Here is a 19393-nt window from a genome sequence, read left to right on the forward strand (position 1 = left end):
CCTTCCCTGTTCTGTATGTTATCTCCGATTGAGTTCATCCATTTATAATATTTTAACCATTTATATACTTTCATTTCTTCCAAGGTTTCTGAGTCAAATACTCCAGGTCTCTGAGTCAAATACCTTTCTGCAACCCAGATGCATTTTGCATTTATCTATACTGAAATATCTATACCAATGCCCAACGAATTCAAGACTGAATTAACTTGCCTGTTCTTCCCAAATCCACTCTACCTCCTCCATGCTCATAGTTTTTTTAGTTAAATCACTATATGTACCTATTCAACCCAATGTAGAAACTTACTCATTCTGATCTCTCCTCCCTTTTACTTGTCACCAGTTCCTATTGACTGCAGTTAACCCCTTTTGACCCACTCATTCTNTATCTCTCCTCCCTTTTGTTACTAGTTCCTGTTGACTACAGTTTAACCCCTGTTGGCTCTTTTTACCCACTCATTCTTCTCACCCTCCAGTGTCACCGCCTAGTGCACACTCCTAACTTCTACCACCTGGATTAATTCCCTAAGTCTCTCTGGCTTTGATTTTATACCCTTCAAACCAGTCTCTACCCTGTAGCCAGAGGTTTTTCCTAACATAGATGTCATCTTCTCACTTCTGAGGTTAAAACCCTTAGTCCATTTAATCCATGGAATAAAATCATACATTTAAGATGGTGGAGAAATTTTCAAAGGTTATCTCATATACATCATCTTAAATCAATTGTAGTTATCATTATTAGTAACATTTATAAAAAAGACTGCTGAATATGAGATTATGGCCTCTCCTTTTTACTTTGTCCACATGAATCAGTTTCTCTGTCTCAAATTTTTGCTGTTTATCTCTCACCATGAAGTCATGATGATTCAGTGTTCCTGAAACCCCCATATTAACAAGAAAGACAATTAAATAGGTGTCTGTTTAACCTTCTCCATGTGATTCACTTCTTGAACATTAAAACAAACAACCTGACGCTGGATGTGTTTGCATCTGTATGTTTGTCTTAAGAGGCAGACATGGCCTGAAATAATTGTATTTTTCTACATAAGGGAGAGGTTCACATGTATTTCTACATAAAAAGAGTCAGGAAAGACTCAGCTCCTGAAGATTGTGCATCTATAGATCACTCCTAGTGCCTTTTTTATGAATCGATGACTACAAATCTCTGAACATGGCAGTTACAAAATCTGAAATGACACATAGGAACATAATTCCCAGTCTTTGTTTTCCTTCCACATTCAAATCCACTTATAACTGCAAGTAACAGTAACATATTTTTATTCAGACTTCCAGGAGAATCCCATAATTACAAAAAATCACATTTCAGTGCTTGACATTCTACGTAGTGAGAAAGTTAAGTTTCTGTCTTACTGCTGCAAGTTTCAGCCCATGTCTTGGTTTTCAGCTGAGGAGTCAGAGAACAGCTGTCCATTTGTGGAAGGTCACCCACCACTTTGATAGGAGTAGTGTCAGCAGAGCAGTGGAGGATGTAGCTAAATACAAAGGGTAAGAGAGAGAGCAGACACACAAGTACCTGAGTACAACCTGCCTCTTTATGCTGTGTGATTTGTGAGTTTAGAGCAAAAGCCTAGGGCTATTTCTAAAAAATTAATTGCTAATGTCAACAAGAGGTCCCCCAGTGAATCTTAGAGGAAAAGCAGAACAGACTTTATTCCCAAGAAGCTCAGTGAAGATATATTAGTTCTCTGGCCAGGAAGCAGAGGACAATTAGCAAAGAACTGAAGCTGTACATTCCTATTTATTCACATAAATTCACTCCAAGCAAACTATTTTCTATGAAGCCATCCCTAAATTCTGTAAGGCAGCATGGCATGTCTCCCTTTCTTTCCTATCAAATCACTTTACTAGTTGTGACATTGCACTGACTCCCTTGCACTGGAAATCCCATCAGTGTATCAGTCCTTGGAGAGCAGGGGCTATGTCTTGCTTGGGGCAGCAGTCCCAGGGCAAGTTAGAGAAGTGCAGAATCTAACTGGTACTCAGTAATGTTTGTTTAATAATAAATATCTACATGATTATATTACATCTATAAATAGATGAGCATATAAAACAACCAGGAATTGCAGAAACTTGACAAGATAGACAAAAACTTTAGGGCTAGCAGTGATTAGCAGATAGTGGGGATCTATGAGGGATGAACTCATTGGGACTCATGCTGCTCACCTGAAGTGATATTCTGGGTGCCTCATGTCAGAAGGAACCCTGTTGAATCTCTATGCCAAAAAAAGCTATAGCAGAATCCCAGATTCTGTCAGAATTGAAGGACACCTCTGGTCACTGCTGGTCACTTCTGTCACTGTCTCTGCAGGCAGGCCTTTGTGGACTGTGGCTCTTCCCTGTTTCCATAATCTTCTCTACAGTGGTATGGACGTGATCATAGTGGTAAAAGTGAGATGCAGGGACACAGAGATTACGGGAGGGGACAGAAACAGTGGGTTCACAGTGATGACATACTAGGAGAGGGAAAAACAGAAATCAAACCCTCAGAGGCAGAGTTCAGGTGTCAAATCCAGGACATATAAACAATGAGTAAAATATGCCTGGTAGAGGGGGACCATTCTCCTGATCTCTGGGCTATCTTTGAGGATGCATACTTCACAGTCTTGATTCAGGGTTGAGGGAAATTCAGCAACCTGGAAACAACTGAGAAAAAGGAAAAAATTGCCAGACTCAAAGGTTCTATTTTGGTCCTCTCTGTTCAGCTGTAGCAATACTCTGAATCCCCATTTAGTTTCCATGATGACCATCTGCTCCAGGATGGGACTAACAGTGATGAAGGGGATTTTATATTCAGAAGGGCTATACAGCAATCTCTGAATACCAAAGAGGAAACCAAACACATCACTCAGGTCCTGAAGATAAAGATTTCCAGAATGAGTTCCTTCTAGCTCTGGCAAGACTTGGGTAAAGTGGGTAAATTAGCTGTGTCTACATGCATCGTATATGATGTTTAGGATGTCAAGTTAGGATGCTAAAGTCCTCTGTGAATGACTATGAAGATTCAACCATGGCTTTGGTAAGTATTGGCAAGCTCAAAGGTTACCTTACGGCAATGTGTGGTCTGAAGGGCAGAAGCTAAGGGAAACTGAACAGAGAGGATTAGTTTCAAGAAGTCAGACCTGGGGACAACAGCTACTCTGAGGCAAAAGGAAATGAACTTCAGACAACTAAAAGGTGTCAGACCAGATGTATTGGAAGCCTCAGAGCCATAGTAGCCAACCAAGAAATAGTTCCTATCACAAGGGCTATGAGAAAGGAAGAAGTCAGCTGTCAGTAGTCATCCCCAAAACTGTAAGCCCCAAATGTGGCCTCAATTCCCACACCTGAAATCCTGTGCATGGACTTTTAGTTAGTTCTGTCATCTTCACTCTGAAAGGCAAGTCCATTCTTGACATTTCTCCAAAGAAAAGGTGGTGACTGTGAACAAGGCACTGGGCAGGCAAGATGTTATTACCAATTGACAGGTCTCAGAGGACACACAGGTATACATGGACAGAGCCCAAGTTGCCTCCACATTGGCTGGAGGCACACAGAGCTAAGTCTACTGCCCCAGGGATAGCCGATTGGGCAGGAGAGTTGGTTAATTCTCTGAAATAACCATCCTGTCCTGTTAAAAAGGGGGAAAAAAACTGAAAGACACTTGTGAAGTTCACAGTCTCATGGCACTAAAACACTGAGATCTAATCACAGTACTATAGAACATTTCTCCTCCCCCCACAACCCACCACATCATTACTAAGGTCTATATATAGCAGTTTGGGGAGGTGTTTGTTGTTGTTGTTGTTGTTGTTGTTGTGTTTTGTTTTTTGTTTTTTTTTTTTGGCCTAATACATCATGTCCAGCTATCAACAAAAAACTACAAGTCATATAAAAAGCAAAACACATTTTAAAGAGTCAAAGCATGCATCAGGCCCAGACATGGCAGGGTAGTTGGAATTATCAGACTCGGAATTTTAAACAATTATGAATAATAGGCTAAGAGCTCTAATAGACAAAGTAGACATCATGCAAGAGCAGATAGGCAATGTAAGCAGAGAAATAGAAATACTAAGAAGAAAACAAAAAGAGATGCTAGAAATTAAAAACAACAACAACACTGTAACAGAAAGGAAGAATGACTTTGATGGACTTATTAGATTGGATATGGCAGAGGAAAGAATCTCTGAGCTTGAGCATAGATCAATAGAATCCTCAAAAACTGAAAAGCAAAGGGAACAAAGACTAAAAAAGAAAAAAAAAGAACAGAATAACCAGTCTGTGAGGCAACTACAAAAGGTATAACATACACATAATAGGATTACAAGAAGAAAGAAAGGAAGAAATATTTGAAACAATAATGACAAAATTTCCCCAAATGAATTTCAAACACCAAACCACATCCAGGAAGCTCAGAAAATACCAAAAAGAATGAATGCCCCAAAAACTACATCTAGGCATATCATTTTCAAACTACCAAAAATCAAAGATAAAGAAAAAATAATGTAAGAAGTCAGAGGGGCATAAAACACCCTATCTATAGAGGAACAAAGACAAGAATTACATCTGACTTCACCTGAGAAAACATGCAAGAAAGAAAAGAGAGGAGTGAAATATTTAAAAGGTTAAGAGACAGAAAACAACCACCCAGAATTCTAGACCCTGTGAAATTATCCTTCAAAAGTAAAGCAGAAATAAAGATTTTTCTCAGGCAAACAAAAATCTCACTGGGTACGACACATTACAGAGAGGACCACACATCTCCATTCCACAGGCTCTGTTGTAATGTAACATTGACAATTCCTCACCAAGGATTAAATCTAATTAAACTCCCTGCCCCCGAATCTGAGTGGCCTTGGTGATCCACTGACAATCAATAGAATGTAACAGAAGTCCAGGCCAGAAAAGACCATTCAGCACCTGCCTGCATGTCTTGGAATGTTTCCTTCCCTCTAAGAATCCAGCTGCCATGCAGTGAGAAGTCTAAAACCACATGAAGAGGCCTTAGGTAGGTCCACTAGTCAACACTCCCAGCTAAGACCAGTCTTAAAACCGTGACAGCCCAGGAGCAGACATATGAGTGAAGATTCCTTCCACTGATTCCAGCCCCTAGCCACATGATTACTTTCACCTGTTTGAGAAGGAAGCCACTGCACTCTACTCCACTGTACTGCTCTTGAATTCCTGACCCACAGAATCTATGAGAGTGATAAAATAAATATTATTTTATGCCACTATGTTTATGGTGGTTTGTTAAAAAGAGTAGATAACCAGAACACTGGATTTTACTGAAGTAATTTGGAATTTTACTTATGAGTCATTATTATTTTTAAAGCATTATCACTTCTATTTAAATTTTTTTTAATTTTTAATATAGCTCACGACACTAGCAAAATTCGTTTTGTGAATTTTACTAAACCCTTTGTTCATACCAATTTCTAGTATGCTTTTTACAAATAAAATCTTTATTAATTTATATTTAATTTAAATTCAATTAGCTAACATAGAGTACATCATTAGTTTTTGATGTCGTGTTCAATGATTCATAAGTTGTGTGTAACACCCAGTGCTCATCACATCACATGCCCTCCTTAATGCCCATAACTCAGTGTCCCCATCCCCCCAACCACCTCCCTTTCCACAACCCTCAGTTTGTTTCTCGGAGTCCAAAGTCTCTTATGGTTTATCTCCCTCTCTGATTTCTTCCCATTCAGTTTTCGCTCCCTTCCCTTATGATCCTCTGCACTATTCTTTATATTCCACATATGAGTGAAAGCATATGATAATTGTCTTTCTCTGCTTGACTTATTTCACTTGGCATAATATCCTCCAGTTCCATCCATGTCAATATAAATAGTAAGTATTCATCTTTTCTGATGGCTAAGTAATAGTCCATTGTATATATGAATCACATCTTCTTTATCCATTCATCTGTTGAAGGATATCTCAGCTCCCTCCACAGTTTGGCTATTGTGGACATTGCTGCTATGAATATTGGGGTACATATGCCCCTTTTTTTCACTATATCTGTATCTTTGGGGTAAATACCCAGTAGTGCAATTGCTGGGTCATAGGATAGCTCTATTTTTAACATCTTGAGGAACCTCCAAACTGTTTTCCAGAGTTGCTGTACCAGCTAGCATTCCCACCAACAGTGTAAGAGGGTTCCCCTTTCTTTTCTTTCTTCTTCTTTTTTTTTTAAGATTTTATTTATTCAGTCAACAGAGATAGAGACAGCCAGCAAGAGAGGGAACACAAGCAGGGGGAATGGGAAAGGAAGAAGCAGGCTCACAGCGTAGGAGCCCGATGTGGGGCTCGATCCCAGAACGCCAGGATCACGCCCTGAGCCGCAGGCAGACGCCTAACCGCTGTGCCACCCAGGCGCCCCTTCTTTTTTCTTTTATATTTTATTATTTGACAGAGAGAGACAGTGAGAGAGGGAACACAAGCAAGCAGAGTGTGAGAGGGAGAAGCAGGCTTCCAGCCGAGCAGGGAGCCCAATGCGGGGCTCAATCCCAGGACCCTGGGATCATGACCTCAGCCAAAGGCAGACGCTTAATGGCTGAGCCACCCAGGCACCCCAGAGGGTTCCCCTTTCTACACATCCTCACCAACATTTGTTGTTCTCTGTCTTGTTAATTTTAGCCATTCTAGCCGGTGTAAGGTGATATCCCATTGTGGTTTTGATTTGTATTTCCCTATGGCAAGTGATGCGGAGCATTTTTTCATGTGACTGTTGGCCATTTGTGTATCTGCTTTGGAGAAGTGTCTGTTCATGTCTTTAGCCCATTTCTTGACTGGGTTATTTGTTTTTTGGATGTTGAATTTGGGGATAAGTTCTTTATAGATCTTGAATACCAACCCTTTACCTGTTATGTCATTTGCAAATATCTTCTCCCATCCCATAGGTTGCCTTTTAGTTTTGTTGACTTTTCTTTACTGTACAGAAGCTTTTTATCTTGATGAAGTCCCAAAAGTTCATTTTTGCCTCTGTTTCCCTTACCTTTAGAGATATGTCTTCCAAGAAGTTGCTGCAGCCATGGTCAGAGAGGTTACTCCCTGTGTTCTCCTCTAGAATTTTGATGAATCCCTGTCTCACATTCAGGTCTTTCATCCAATTTGAATTTATCTTTGTGTACAGTGTAAGAGAATGGTCAAGTTTCATTCTTCTCCTTGTGGCTGTCCAATTCTCCCAGCACCATTTCTTAAAGAGACTGGCTTTTTTCCATTGGATATTCTTTCCTGCTTGTCAAAGATTAGTTGACCATAGAGTTAAGGGTCCATTTCTGGGGTCTCTATTCTGTCCCATTGGTCTATGTGTCCGTTTTTGTGTCAGTACCATGCTGTCTTGATGATCACAGCTTTGTAATATAGTTTGAAGTCAAGCATTGTCATGCTCTCAGCCTTGGTTTTATTTTCAACATTCCCCTGGCAAATTGGGGTCTTTTCTTGTTCCATACAAATCCTAGGATTGTTTGTTTCAGCTCTGTAAAAAATGTTGTTGGTATTTATTTTTTTTTTACTTATTTAATTGAGAGAGAGAGAGCATGAGCAGGATGAAGGGCAGAGGGAGAAGCAGACTCCCTGCCTAGCAGAGAGCCCAAAGTGGGACTTGATCCCAGAACTCCGAGATCGTGACCTGAGCCAAAGGCAGATGCTTAACCGACTGAGCCACCCAGGTGCCCTGTTGATGGTATTCTGATAGGGATTGCAATGAATGTGTAGATTTCTCTGGGCAGCAGAGACATTTTAACAATGTTTATTCTTCCAATCCATGACCATGGAATGCTTTTCCATCTCTTTGTGTCTTCCTCAGTTTCTTTTGTAACTATTCCGTAGTTTCTAGAGTACAGATTCTTTACCTCTTCAGTTAGCTTTATTCCTAGGTATCTTCTGGTTTTTGGTGTAATTGTAAATGGGATTAATTCCTTCATTTCTCTTTCTTCAGTCACATTGATACTGTATAGAAATGCAAATGATTTCTGTGCATTGATTTTGTATCCTGCCACATTGCTGAATTGCTGTATGAGTTCTAGCAATTTTGGGGTGGAGTCTTTTGGGTTTTTCACATAAAGTATCATGTCATCTGTGAAAAGAGAGAGTTTGACTTGATATTTTGGACTCTGCTCTCTCGTTCACCCACCCTTCTCTGGCAAAATGACTAGGAGGAATTCACAACAAAAGAAAGAACCAGAGGCAATGTTCTCTGCCACAGAGCTAATCAATATGGATGTAAGTAAGATGTCAGAGATGGAATTCAGGGTAGCAATTATAAAATTAAGAGCTAGGCTTGAAAAAATAATGACAATATGGACTCTCTAAAAGTGGAAAGGAGATCTAATCAGGCCAAACTTAAAAATGCTATGAATGAGATGCAGTCTAAATTGGACGCTCTAACAGCTAGGGTAAATGAGGCAGAAGAGAGAATAAGTGATCTAGAGGAAAGGAAGGAAGTTGAGGAAAAGAGAGAACAACAACTAATAGCCCATGAAGAAAGGTTTCGAGAAATTAATGATCCCCTGAAACAAACCAATGTCAGAATTATTGGGGACCCTCAGGGGGTGGGGGGGGACCAAAGGGTATTTTTGAGGAAACCATAGCTGAGAACTTCCCTAATCTGGGGAAGGAAACAAGCATTCATGCCCAAGAGGCAGAGAGGATTCCTCCCAAAATCAATAAAAATAGATCAACACCCCAACATATAATAGTCTGTTTTGTTCCTCTAATTATCATTCTGGGTATAATCAGAAGAGACAAGCCAATTTAATTTAATTTAAACAAGGAAAGTTTAATATAAATAATTTTCAACTATAAGAAGGAATTGGATTATCAAGGTATTGGCTATAAGTAGAGAGAACTCCAAAGAATGTAACAATAGCAGATGTAAGGGAGCGGCCCCTACCACTTGAAATAAGAGAGGTTGCCCAGGAAGACCCACCCTGAGCTGAGAATCAGGCCCTGTTGGAGAGGGAACAAGATGGTACACTGAACAGAAAAGAAGTTGTTGTAATGACATGTCAATGGAAATTGCTGGAAATCCACATTCTAGGGTGTTGAGGACAGATGTTCACAAGAAGGTACATCACCAGACGCTCTGCCACAAACCCACCCCAGGGAGTTGGTGCAGGAATCACCCAACCACTGGGTGCTGCTGGCTGCCAAGCACTATAGGACCTGGGTACTTGAGATGAGTGTACTGTAGAGCCTGGGCACTAAAGAAGCTGTGCACACTCCAGCAAAGCCTGTCAGACAAGCATGTATCAACCAGCAAGTAAAACCCTTTCTGGTGACGTCAGTGAAATAGCAGACGAAGGAACTATAGGGGCCTGTCCCCCCACAAAAACAGCAAATAAACTATCCCAAACTGTTAGAATCAACTTTATCAGAACCTTAGAAATTAGTCAAAGATTTGCAGGAATGAGGTGAACAACTCAATCAAGAAGGTGACTGAATCTCAGTAAGAGAGCTCTGTGACATTTTAACTCACCCCGGCCTCATCCCTCCCTCTTTAGTTCAGCAGTGGTCTTGAAAATGGCAGCCTGTGTTCCCCATGGGGCTCCATGGTACTGGAAGAAGCAGATCAGACTTTGTTCTCAAAGAATTATAGTTGTTTGTTTCAGCCTGTCTTGTGATTTCCTGAAAGATAGGTGCAAAGAAGTTGCTTTTATTTCACATAACTCAGAACTTTCCCAGGACGGGGTGGTGGCTACTTATGAGCATTTGTCAAAAACATTTAAAGACAAATGGATTATCCTCAGCCACCTGAGAGAAGGAATGACAGTTGGGGAATCAACAGACACACCAAAAGCATTGGAGGGAAGGCTAGGTAGTGAGATGTCTCACTGGAATAAGAGCTTACTTTGAAAAGTCCTCACATATGCCTGGGAATCTAGAAAGTCTCAAACAAGTCAAAGACGGAATGCATGCTCAGAAAAGACCTGAGAAGGCCCTTAACTCTTACCTCTGCTGACCTTCAGTCTCTGTGCAAGCAGAATACCAATATTAAAGTAGCATTGCAAAGCGCCTAGTTAGTTGACTGTTGAAGGCATGCTGCAACACACACACAGACTCCACCTGCAAAGAATGAAGTTTTTTCATTCCAGGCAATTAAGGAAATTTCTGTTGACTCACTAGATGACCACCAAGCTAATCAGCAGAGACTTTAGTAACCACGAACAACAAAAACTTCAGACTATAAAATTTGTCTGGAATCCCTAAAAAGCAACAGCACCACCATAAGGAGTCACTGTTTAGTGTCCTTTCATTTCATCCTGAAGGACTCATTTCATCCGAAAGGTCCCACAAACCTCAGGGAGGGGGAGAAACTGAATTCCACAGTTTCTTCATTATAATATTCAAAATGTCCACTTTTAACCAAAAATTATGAGGTATGCAAAGAAATAAGAAGTATGTCTCATACACAGGCATAAGAAAAAGAAGAGAAACTGTCTTAAATATGCTCAATGAGAAAAAAAATAAACCATGAACAAAAAACTAGAGCAAACCAATATAACATTTGTCTCACCAAATCAAGAATATCAATAAAAAGAGAGAAATCATAAAAAGAGACCAAATAAAAATTCTGGACTTGAAAATTACAATAACTAAATTAAAAATTCACTAGATGGGTGTAATAGCAGATTTAAACAAGCAGAATAAAGAATTTATTAAATTCAAGACGAGTCCATTGAGATTAACCAAAATGAGAAGCAGAAAAATAGAATAAAGTGGACAGAACCTAAAAGACCTGTAGGACCCCAATAAATCATATCAACACACACATAATGGGAATGCCAGAAGGAGAAAAAAAAAAGAATATTTGAAGAAATAGTGAAATAGTCACAGAAAGCTTTCCAAATTTGATGAAAGATTTGAATCTATACATTCAAGAGCTCAATAAATTCTTGTAGGATAAACTCAGTGAGATCCACATTGAGACGTATTATAATCAAACTTTAGAAAGGAAGAAAAAGACAGAATCATAGTGGTAGCAAGAGAATAGTCGTAAGAGATCCTTAATAAGATTAGTAGTTGATTTCTCATCAGAAACCACGGAGACTATGGGCACCTTCATGGCTCAGTTGGTTGGGCATCTGACTCTTGGTTTCAGCTCAGTTCATGATCTCAGGGTCATGGGGTTGAGCCCCACATCAGGCTCCATGCTCAGGGTGGAGTTTGCTTGAGATTCTCTCTCTTTCTCTCCCTCTGCCCCTCCCCTGCTTCTATTTCCTCTCCCTCTCTCTCTCAAATAAATAAATAAAATCTTAAAAAAAAAAGAAAGAAAAAAGAAAGAAAGAAAGAAAGAAAGAGAAAGAAAGAAAGAAAGAAAGAAAGAAAGAAAGAAAGAAAGAAAAACATGGGGACTAGAAGTCATTAGGATGGCAAATTAAAAGTGCTGAAAGAAAAAAATGTCAACCAAGATTTCTGTGTCTGGTAAACCTCTCCTTCAAAAATAAAGAAGAAATTAAAATACTCCCAGCCAATTCCCAACAAAACAAAAACAGAGTTCACAGCTAGTAGAGCTACCCTACCAAAAAAAAAAATGCAAAAGGAGACCTTTAGGTTGACCTAAAAGGACTCTAAACAGAAACTCAAATCCATACAAAGAAATAAAGAATAGCCTTGGTCTGGCCAGAAGGCATGGAGCGGGCAGAGGCCAGGCCACTGAAATACAAAGGGAAGAGCCAAAGCCATTGCTGCCACCACCACAGCTGCTGCCAGAGAGAAGCATGTGTGCAAGGTGAGCTAAGAAAATGAAGATGGCCACCAAATCATGCCCAACTGCAAGCAAGAGATTCCTGCTGCATGTAAATCTTGTCTCTGTGGTTATGTATTTATTAATAGGAAATTTTTTAAATAAACCACTAAGAGAAATCATCACCTTTTACCAATGTGATTATCTTTGAAAGATTTCTGAATCCTTTTTTTATATGATCTTAAACTGGGATATAGTGCATCCATAGCAAGTACACACGTCAAGACTGTCTTTAGAGAAACCTCTGTTAGTGAAAGGACTATACAGTGGTGCCTTGAAATTTTTGTTCTGGGGAGCTGAGTCTGAAAGATGAGCCTTGACGGAGACACAAATCTGTTTTAAATGAAGATCAGTTGAAAACCATAGTGGAAGCTAACTCCAAAACAGTAATTCAAGGCCTTGCAGCAGATTTCAGAGTTTCAGCTACAACAATATCTCAACACCCAACTTCTGGTTACAATAGGAAAGGCAAAAACATTGGACAAGTGGGTAGGTATCACACCATGATGGATGATCACAAACAGACGATTAGAGATGGGCTCATCTCTTAGACTTGAAAGAGCAGAGACTTATTTTGGACAGGATCATGAGCTTTGACAAAAAATAAAATTGAAAGTGATCTGGACAATAGCTGGATGTTGATGAAATTCCAAAATATGTGTTAAAGCCATCATTGCAACCAAAAAATTTTCCAGTAATTGTATGGTGGCCTGCAAAAAGGGCAATTCATTACTGCTTTTTAAACCAGGTTTAACTAACTTCTTATTGTCAAGAAATTGAAATTACATACCAAAAGTTATTTTAAAAGCACTCTGCTTTGGTTAGTAGACATGGACCTATAGTTTTCCATGACAACATTTGACTACAGACATCACAAACCACCATAGTAAAGTTAACTGAATTGGGCTAAGAAATTCTGCTACATTCATCATACTTGCCTGAACTTTTTTCAATGGATTACCACATTTTTTTGTCATTTGGATCACTTTATAAGAAAGAGAACATTCTCCAATTGAGAAGCAGTAATTGGAGAATTTAAATAAATTTCAACAATGCTGAACTACCAAATATGGTATAAATCATTTAATATATGGAGAAATTTATCATTTAGGGAAAGTGGTTAATGCTAACAGTGGATGTTTTGGTTGAATAAAGCTTTCCTTTTTCAAAAGAAAGAATGAATGAACACTGTAAAGGCTATAACATGGGGAAATATAAAAGACAATTAATAATGCTCAACATGACTAATCATCAAGGAAATGCAGATCAAAACCACAATGAGATATCACCTCACACCTGTCAGAATGACTAAAACCAAAAACACAAGAAATAAGTGTTGGTGAAGATGTGGGGAAAAAGGAACACTCATGCACTTTTGGTGGGAATGCAAACTAGCACAGCCCCTGTGAAAAACAGTATAAAGATTCCTCTAAAACTTAAAAATAGAATTACCATGTGATCCAGTAATTACACTACTGGGTATTTACCCAAAGAATATGAAACACTAATTCAAAAAAATATATGCGCCCCAATGTTTATGGCAGTATTATTTACAATAGCCAAACTATGGACACAGTCCAAGTGTCCATGGATAAATGAATGAATAAAGAAGATGTGGTATGTATACATACAATGGAATATTACCATATATGCATACAATGAAATCTTGCCATTTGCAACAACATGGATGGATCGAGAGAGCATAATGCTAAGTGAAATAAGCCAGTCAGAGAAAGACAAATACCATATGGTTTCACTGATACATGGAATTTTTTTTTAAGTTTTATTCATTTATTTGATAAAGAGAGAGAGTGTGTGTGAACAGGGGGAAAGGTAGGGGGAGAGGGATAGAAAGGATCTCGAGCAGACTGCCTGCTGAGCATAGAGCCTGGCATCGGGCTAGATACCATAACCTCAAGACCATGACCTGAGCTGAAACCAAGAGTCAGATACTCAAACAACTGAGCCATCAAAGTGCCCCCATATGAGGAATTTAAGAAACAAAACAAATGAACAAAGGAAGAAAAAAAGGAGAGAGAGAGAGAGACAAACCAAAAAGCAGACTCTTACCTATAAAGAACAAACTGATTGTTACCAGAGGGGAGGTGGGTGGGGGAATGGGTAAAATAAGTGAAGGAAATTAAGAGTACACTTATTGTGATGAGCACTGAGTAATATATAGAATTGTTGAATCACTCACTGTACTCTATACTTGAAATTAATATAACATTGCAGTTAACTATAGTGGAATTTTTTTTAATTTTCAAAAAAGACAATATATATTAACAAACACCTTTTTTCTTTATGATTTAAAGTACAACTACAAAACAAAAATTATAAATTTATGTTAAAGGACTCACATAAAGTGTAATTTGTGACAATAACAAGATAAAGGGGATGGAACTACATAAAAAGCAAAGTATTTTGAATATTATTGAAACTAAATTGATATTAATTCAAACAAAAGTATTATAAATTAAGGTGTTAATTATAATCCCCAGGACAAAACTAAAAAAAAAGTAATCAGAAAATATACAATAAAATAAATTAGGGAAAAAAGGAGAAGGGAATCAAAATAGTATACTATAAAATATTTGTATAACACATAGAATTGAGAAATTCAGGAATACAAAAGATATGACAGGTAGAAGACAATTAGCAAAATGGCAGAAATTCTTCCTTATCAAGAATTACTTTAAATTTAACTAGGTTGGCTCTCTAATTTTATGGCAGAAACTGGCTGAATGGATTAAATAAAACATTATCTAACTATATGCTTTCTACAAGGAGACTCACTTTAAAACAAAAAACACAAAAAAATTGAAAGTGAAAGAAAAGAAAAAGATAATCCATGCAAATAGTGACCAAAAGAAAGCTAGGATATATATTAGTATACTTAATATTGGATTAGACTTTAGGTTAAAAAAAATTGCTACATGAGATCTAGAAGGATATTATATAATGACAAAAGGTAAATCCATCAAGGAACTGTGACAATAATGCAAGTATATCCCCCAAACAACAAATCCTCAAAATATAAGAAGCAAAAAATGACAGAATTGAAGGGAAAAGTAAAGAATTCAACAATAATACTTGGGGATTTCAACAACCACTTTCAACAATGGATGGAAAATTACACATAAGATAAGGAAATAGAAAACTTGAACAAGACTATAAACCAACTAGACCTAATGGGTATATACAGAACATTCAATCCAACAAAAGCAAAATGCACTTTCTTTTTAAGGATTCTCCAGGATAGATCATATGTCAGGCCACAAGAGTTAATAAATATAAAAAGACTGAAATCATACAAAGTACCTTCTCTAATCACAATGGAATGAGATTAGAATTCAATAATAGAAGAGGGGCGCCTGGGTGGCACAGCGGTTGAGAGTCTGCCTTCGGCTCAGGGCGTGATCCTGGCGTTATGGGATCGAGGCCCATATCAGGCTCTTCCACTATGAGCCTGCTTCTTCCTCTCCCACTCCCCCTGCTTGTGTTCCCTCTCTCGCTGGCTGTCTCTATCTCTGTCAAATAAATAAATAAAATCTTTAAAAAAAAAAAAGAATTCAATAATAGAAGAAAAACTGTAAATTTAAAAGGAGGTGAAAATTAAACAATAATCAACTTTAAAAAGTTGGGTCAAAGAGGAAATCAGAAAGAAAATTAGAAAATACTTGATAAGAATAAAAATGATTATACACCATACCAAAATTAATGGGATATGTCAAAAGCATAGCTCAAAATTTAGACCTATAACACCTACATTAAAAAATAAAATAGATATTAAATCAGAAAGTAACTAAGGAACTAGAAAAAGAGCAAACTAAATACAAAGCAAGAAGAAAGATGGAAAAACTAAACATTACAGCGGAGAATAGAAAAGAATAAAGAAAATCAACAAAACCAGGATTCAGCTCTTTGAAAGATCAACAAAATTGACAAATTTTGGCTAGACTGACTAGACAATTGGGCAATAAAAATAAATAAAGAGTATCCAGATAAAATAGGGAATTTGTAGAACTATTTCTGTTCACAGATGACATGATCTGATATATAGAAAATCCTAAAGAACTCACAAAAAAGAAAAAAAATAACGCTAATAAATTCAGAAATGTTGCAGGATACATTAACATTAAAAAATCAGTTATATTTGTACACATTTGCAAAGAACAATTCAAAAATTGAATTAAGAAATCATTCAATTTACAATACCATCAAAAAGTATAAAATACTTTAAAAAAGTATAAAATACTTAAGAATAAATTAAACCAAGGAGGTACAAGACTTGTACAATGAAAACTACAAATCATTCCTGAAAGAAATTAAAGTATGAAAATAGGGAGGCAAACCATAAGAGATACTTAACTCTAGGAAAAAAACTGAAGGTTGCTGGTGGGGAGGAGGTGGGGGGTGAGGTAATTGTATGATGGGCATTAAGGGGGACACTTGATGCAATGAGCACTGGGTGTTATATGCAACTAATGAATTACTAAATTCTACCCCTGAAACTAATAATACAGTATATGTTAACTAAATTGAATTAAATAAATTTTTTAAAATAAATAAATAAATAAATGAAATTAAAGTAGAACTAAATGAATGGAAAGACATCTGTGTTCATGATTGGAAGACTTAATATGGTTCAGATGGCAGTACTCTCCAAATTAACTCACAGATTCAATACAACCCTAGCAAAATACTAATTGCTTTCTTTTTCTTGAAGAAATGGACAAGCTGATCATACAATTCATGTGGAATTTCAAGGGACCTTGAGTCAAAACAATCATGGAAAAAATCAAAGTTGGAGGACTCACATGCCCCAATTTCAAAACTGACTACAAAACACAGTAATCAAAACAATGCAGTATTGACATAAAGATAGACAAATAGTTGAATGCAACAGAATTAAGAGTCCACAAATAGGTCACCTGGGCAGCTCAGTCAGTTAAGTGCCTGCTTTCAGCTCAGGTCATGATCCCAGGGTTCTAGGATCGAGTCCCACACCAGGCTCCTTGCTGAGCCTTCTTTCTCTCCCTCTGCCCTTCCTCCCCACTCGTGCTCTCTCTTTCTCTCAGATAAATAAGTAAAATCCGAACAAAAAAAAAAAAAGTCCACAAATTAACTCATACATTTATGTTCAAATGATTTTCAACAAGGGTGCCAAGATCATTCAATGAGAACAGAATAGTCTTTTCAATGAATTGTGCTAGGAGCACTGAATATCCATGTGCAAAGAAAGAAGTTGGACCCTTCCTTGTACCATATACAAAAATTAACTTAAGATGAGTCACAGATCTAAATATGAAAATTTAAACTTCAAACCTCTTAAAAAAATGTACAAGTAAATCTTTATGACTTTGTTTAGGCAAAGCCTTCCTAGTTCTGATACCAAAAGCACAGAACAAGGGGGAAAAATCGACAAATTGGACTTCAACAAAATTAAAAATGTTTGTGCTTCAAAGGATACCATCAAAAAAGTAAGACAATAACCCAAAGAATAAGAGAATAATTTTACAAATCAAAATGACTAAGAAATATCCCCATACTTTGTCATGGTATAAGTGCCTGAGATAATGCAGAGAATGATAGAATTGGGACTGCCATTTTAGACAGAATTATCGACAAATATATTTCTCATTAAGGAGCATTTGATCTGAATATAAGTGCAATATCAGTCTTTTATTTCAGTTTAATTAACACTAAAAGTACCATGTCATGAAAGACAAGAGAGGAAAGTGGTCCTAGAAGGAACTAATCAACACAGACTAAGACTAGAGAGGGTTCAGATAAGATTACATTCTAAAAAATCCATTATTTTTAGCTATTTGAGAGCAAGCACTAGCGAGAGTAATTTCTGCAATGTTGAAACAAGAATTAAATTGTAGTGAAATAAGTATTGAGGAGATGAGGAAGAGTTAACAAAATAAAGTTTACTCACAAAGTTTGTGAAGGGGAAAATAGATAGGGGCAATCCCTGAAAGGAATATGAAGGAAAGGTATATTTGAAGGGGGGATACTTCAGAACTGTCCTTTAATTTAGGGATATTATTCATCAGAGAAGGGTGAGTTAAGCTCTGGGGAGTCTGGAGTGGAAAGCTGTCCATCTGGTGAGTTGCCCTGAGATTAGTGTTGCATGGGTCTACTCCCTGAAATTACTTGGCTCACCCCTAAGGGCACTAGAGCCCTTTTCCCATTTTGATATAAAAAAAAAAAATTAGACCCTGGAGGATGCTTAAAATAGAGTGGGGAGGGCTTATAGAGCAGCACACCAAACCAGGGCATCCTCAGCACCTAATTTTATTCTAAAACCCCACACTCCACACTCCACACTCCAGGGATGTCAAACAAAGCTACAGATCTGCTCTGAACAACAAAAGGCTGAATACGGGCAGCTGAAGCCAGGAGAGCAAAAGCAGCTACCAAAAGCAGTGCCAGTCTGAAAACCTCTTCAAAGACCATCCTGAAGTAGTAAGGAAATAGACCAATAATCTACATCCTGAGAGGTGAGGGGATGGATATGTCTCACATTCCAGTAATTCTGTCCTGATCTCTGAATTTGATTAGTATATGCCTTATCTTTGGCTTCCATGGCTGGCTTTCCTTTTTCGATTCTTCACCTCTAGTAACTCCCTCTCACAAGTTCTTCACTTTTGTAGAGACTAAGGTCTATGATCAGAAGACAGGACAGGAATGAGGCTGAGCTCTAAGATGATGGGACAACCTCAAACGGATGGGATTTTCCAGTCAGAAGACCATACACTTTTTACCTTACATCTCAAGGAAGGAACAAAGACTTAGGTGGATTCCTCCTGCATGTACCACCCTGCACAAGGGAGAGAGTGAGGCAAAAGCAAGACAAAAATGCCATGAAAATTCCTGCAATTTTGAGTGTGGCATTTCCCTGGTTGGGCAATTACTTGGTTCCTATAGATCCTTACTTAGTTTCTCAGTTCCTAGAACTCCCACAAAGCTATTTTTGTCAATCTGTTACTTAATTAGTGTTCTGTGGTAGAACAAGGACCTAGAGTTTCCTAGTCCACCATTTTGCCAACATCAGTCTCTCAAGTATACTTTTTGGTACAATTATTTGAAAAGTTCTCCAAAGATTAAAGAATTGACAAAATCAAGAATGTAAAAATGAAGAGTGTGAAAGTGCCAAGGGTAAGCCATGAAATTAACAAAGAAAAAAGTGTTAAAATGTGTGCCAAAAAATGCATGCTGTATTTCTGGCTTGTACCATACAGAAATACAGAAGCTGTTATAAGTTTTTTGCTACTTGGAATTTAAGAAACAAAACAGATGAACATAGGGGAAAGCAAGGAAAAATAAAGTAAGATGAAAACAGGAGGGAGGCAAACCATAAGAGGCTTTTTTTTAAATATTATGATATGTTAGTCACCATACAGTACATCATTAGCTTTTGATGTAGTGTTCCATGATTCATTGTTTGCACATAAGACCCAGTGCTCCATGCAATGCGTGCCCTCCTTAAAACCCTTAACCGGGCTAGCTCATCCCCCCACTCCCCTTCCCTCTAAAACCCTCAGTTTGTTTCCCAGAGTCCACAGTCTCTCACAAACGTAAGAGACTCTTAACTCTAGGAAACAAACTGAGGGTTGCTGGAGGGGAAAAGTGTAG

The 19393-nt window shown here is 37.9% G+C and overlaps 2 protein-coding genes across 1 annotated transcript in view; both read right to left on the reverse strand.

Moving 5' to 3' along the window:
- Window positions 1-5848, reverse strand: part of LOC100482277 (olfactory receptor 52L1) — a gene marked incomplete at its 5' end in the record, with an annotated part of 6729 nt that extends 881 nt beyond the window's left edge. The window contains one exon of the mRNA XM_034665605.1: window positions 5827-5848. Within this exon, the coding sequence (XP_034521496.1) occupies window positions 5827-5848 (22 nt within the window). The remainder of the gene's footprint in view (window positions 1-5826) is intronic.
- Window positions 1-19393, reverse strand: part of LOC109490533 (olfactory receptor 56A4-like) — a 195089-nt gene that overhangs the window by 51016 nt on the left and 124680 nt on the right.

Source organism: Ailuropoda melanoleuca, chromosome 8 (assembly GCF_002007445.2).
Source record: "Ailuropoda melanoleuca isolate Jingjing chromosome 8, ASM200744v2, whole genome shotgun sequence".
In the NCBI taxonomy this organism is placed as follows: domain Eukaryota; kingdom Metazoa; phylum Chordata; class Mammalia; order Carnivora; family Ursidae; genus Ailuropoda; species Ailuropoda melanoleuca.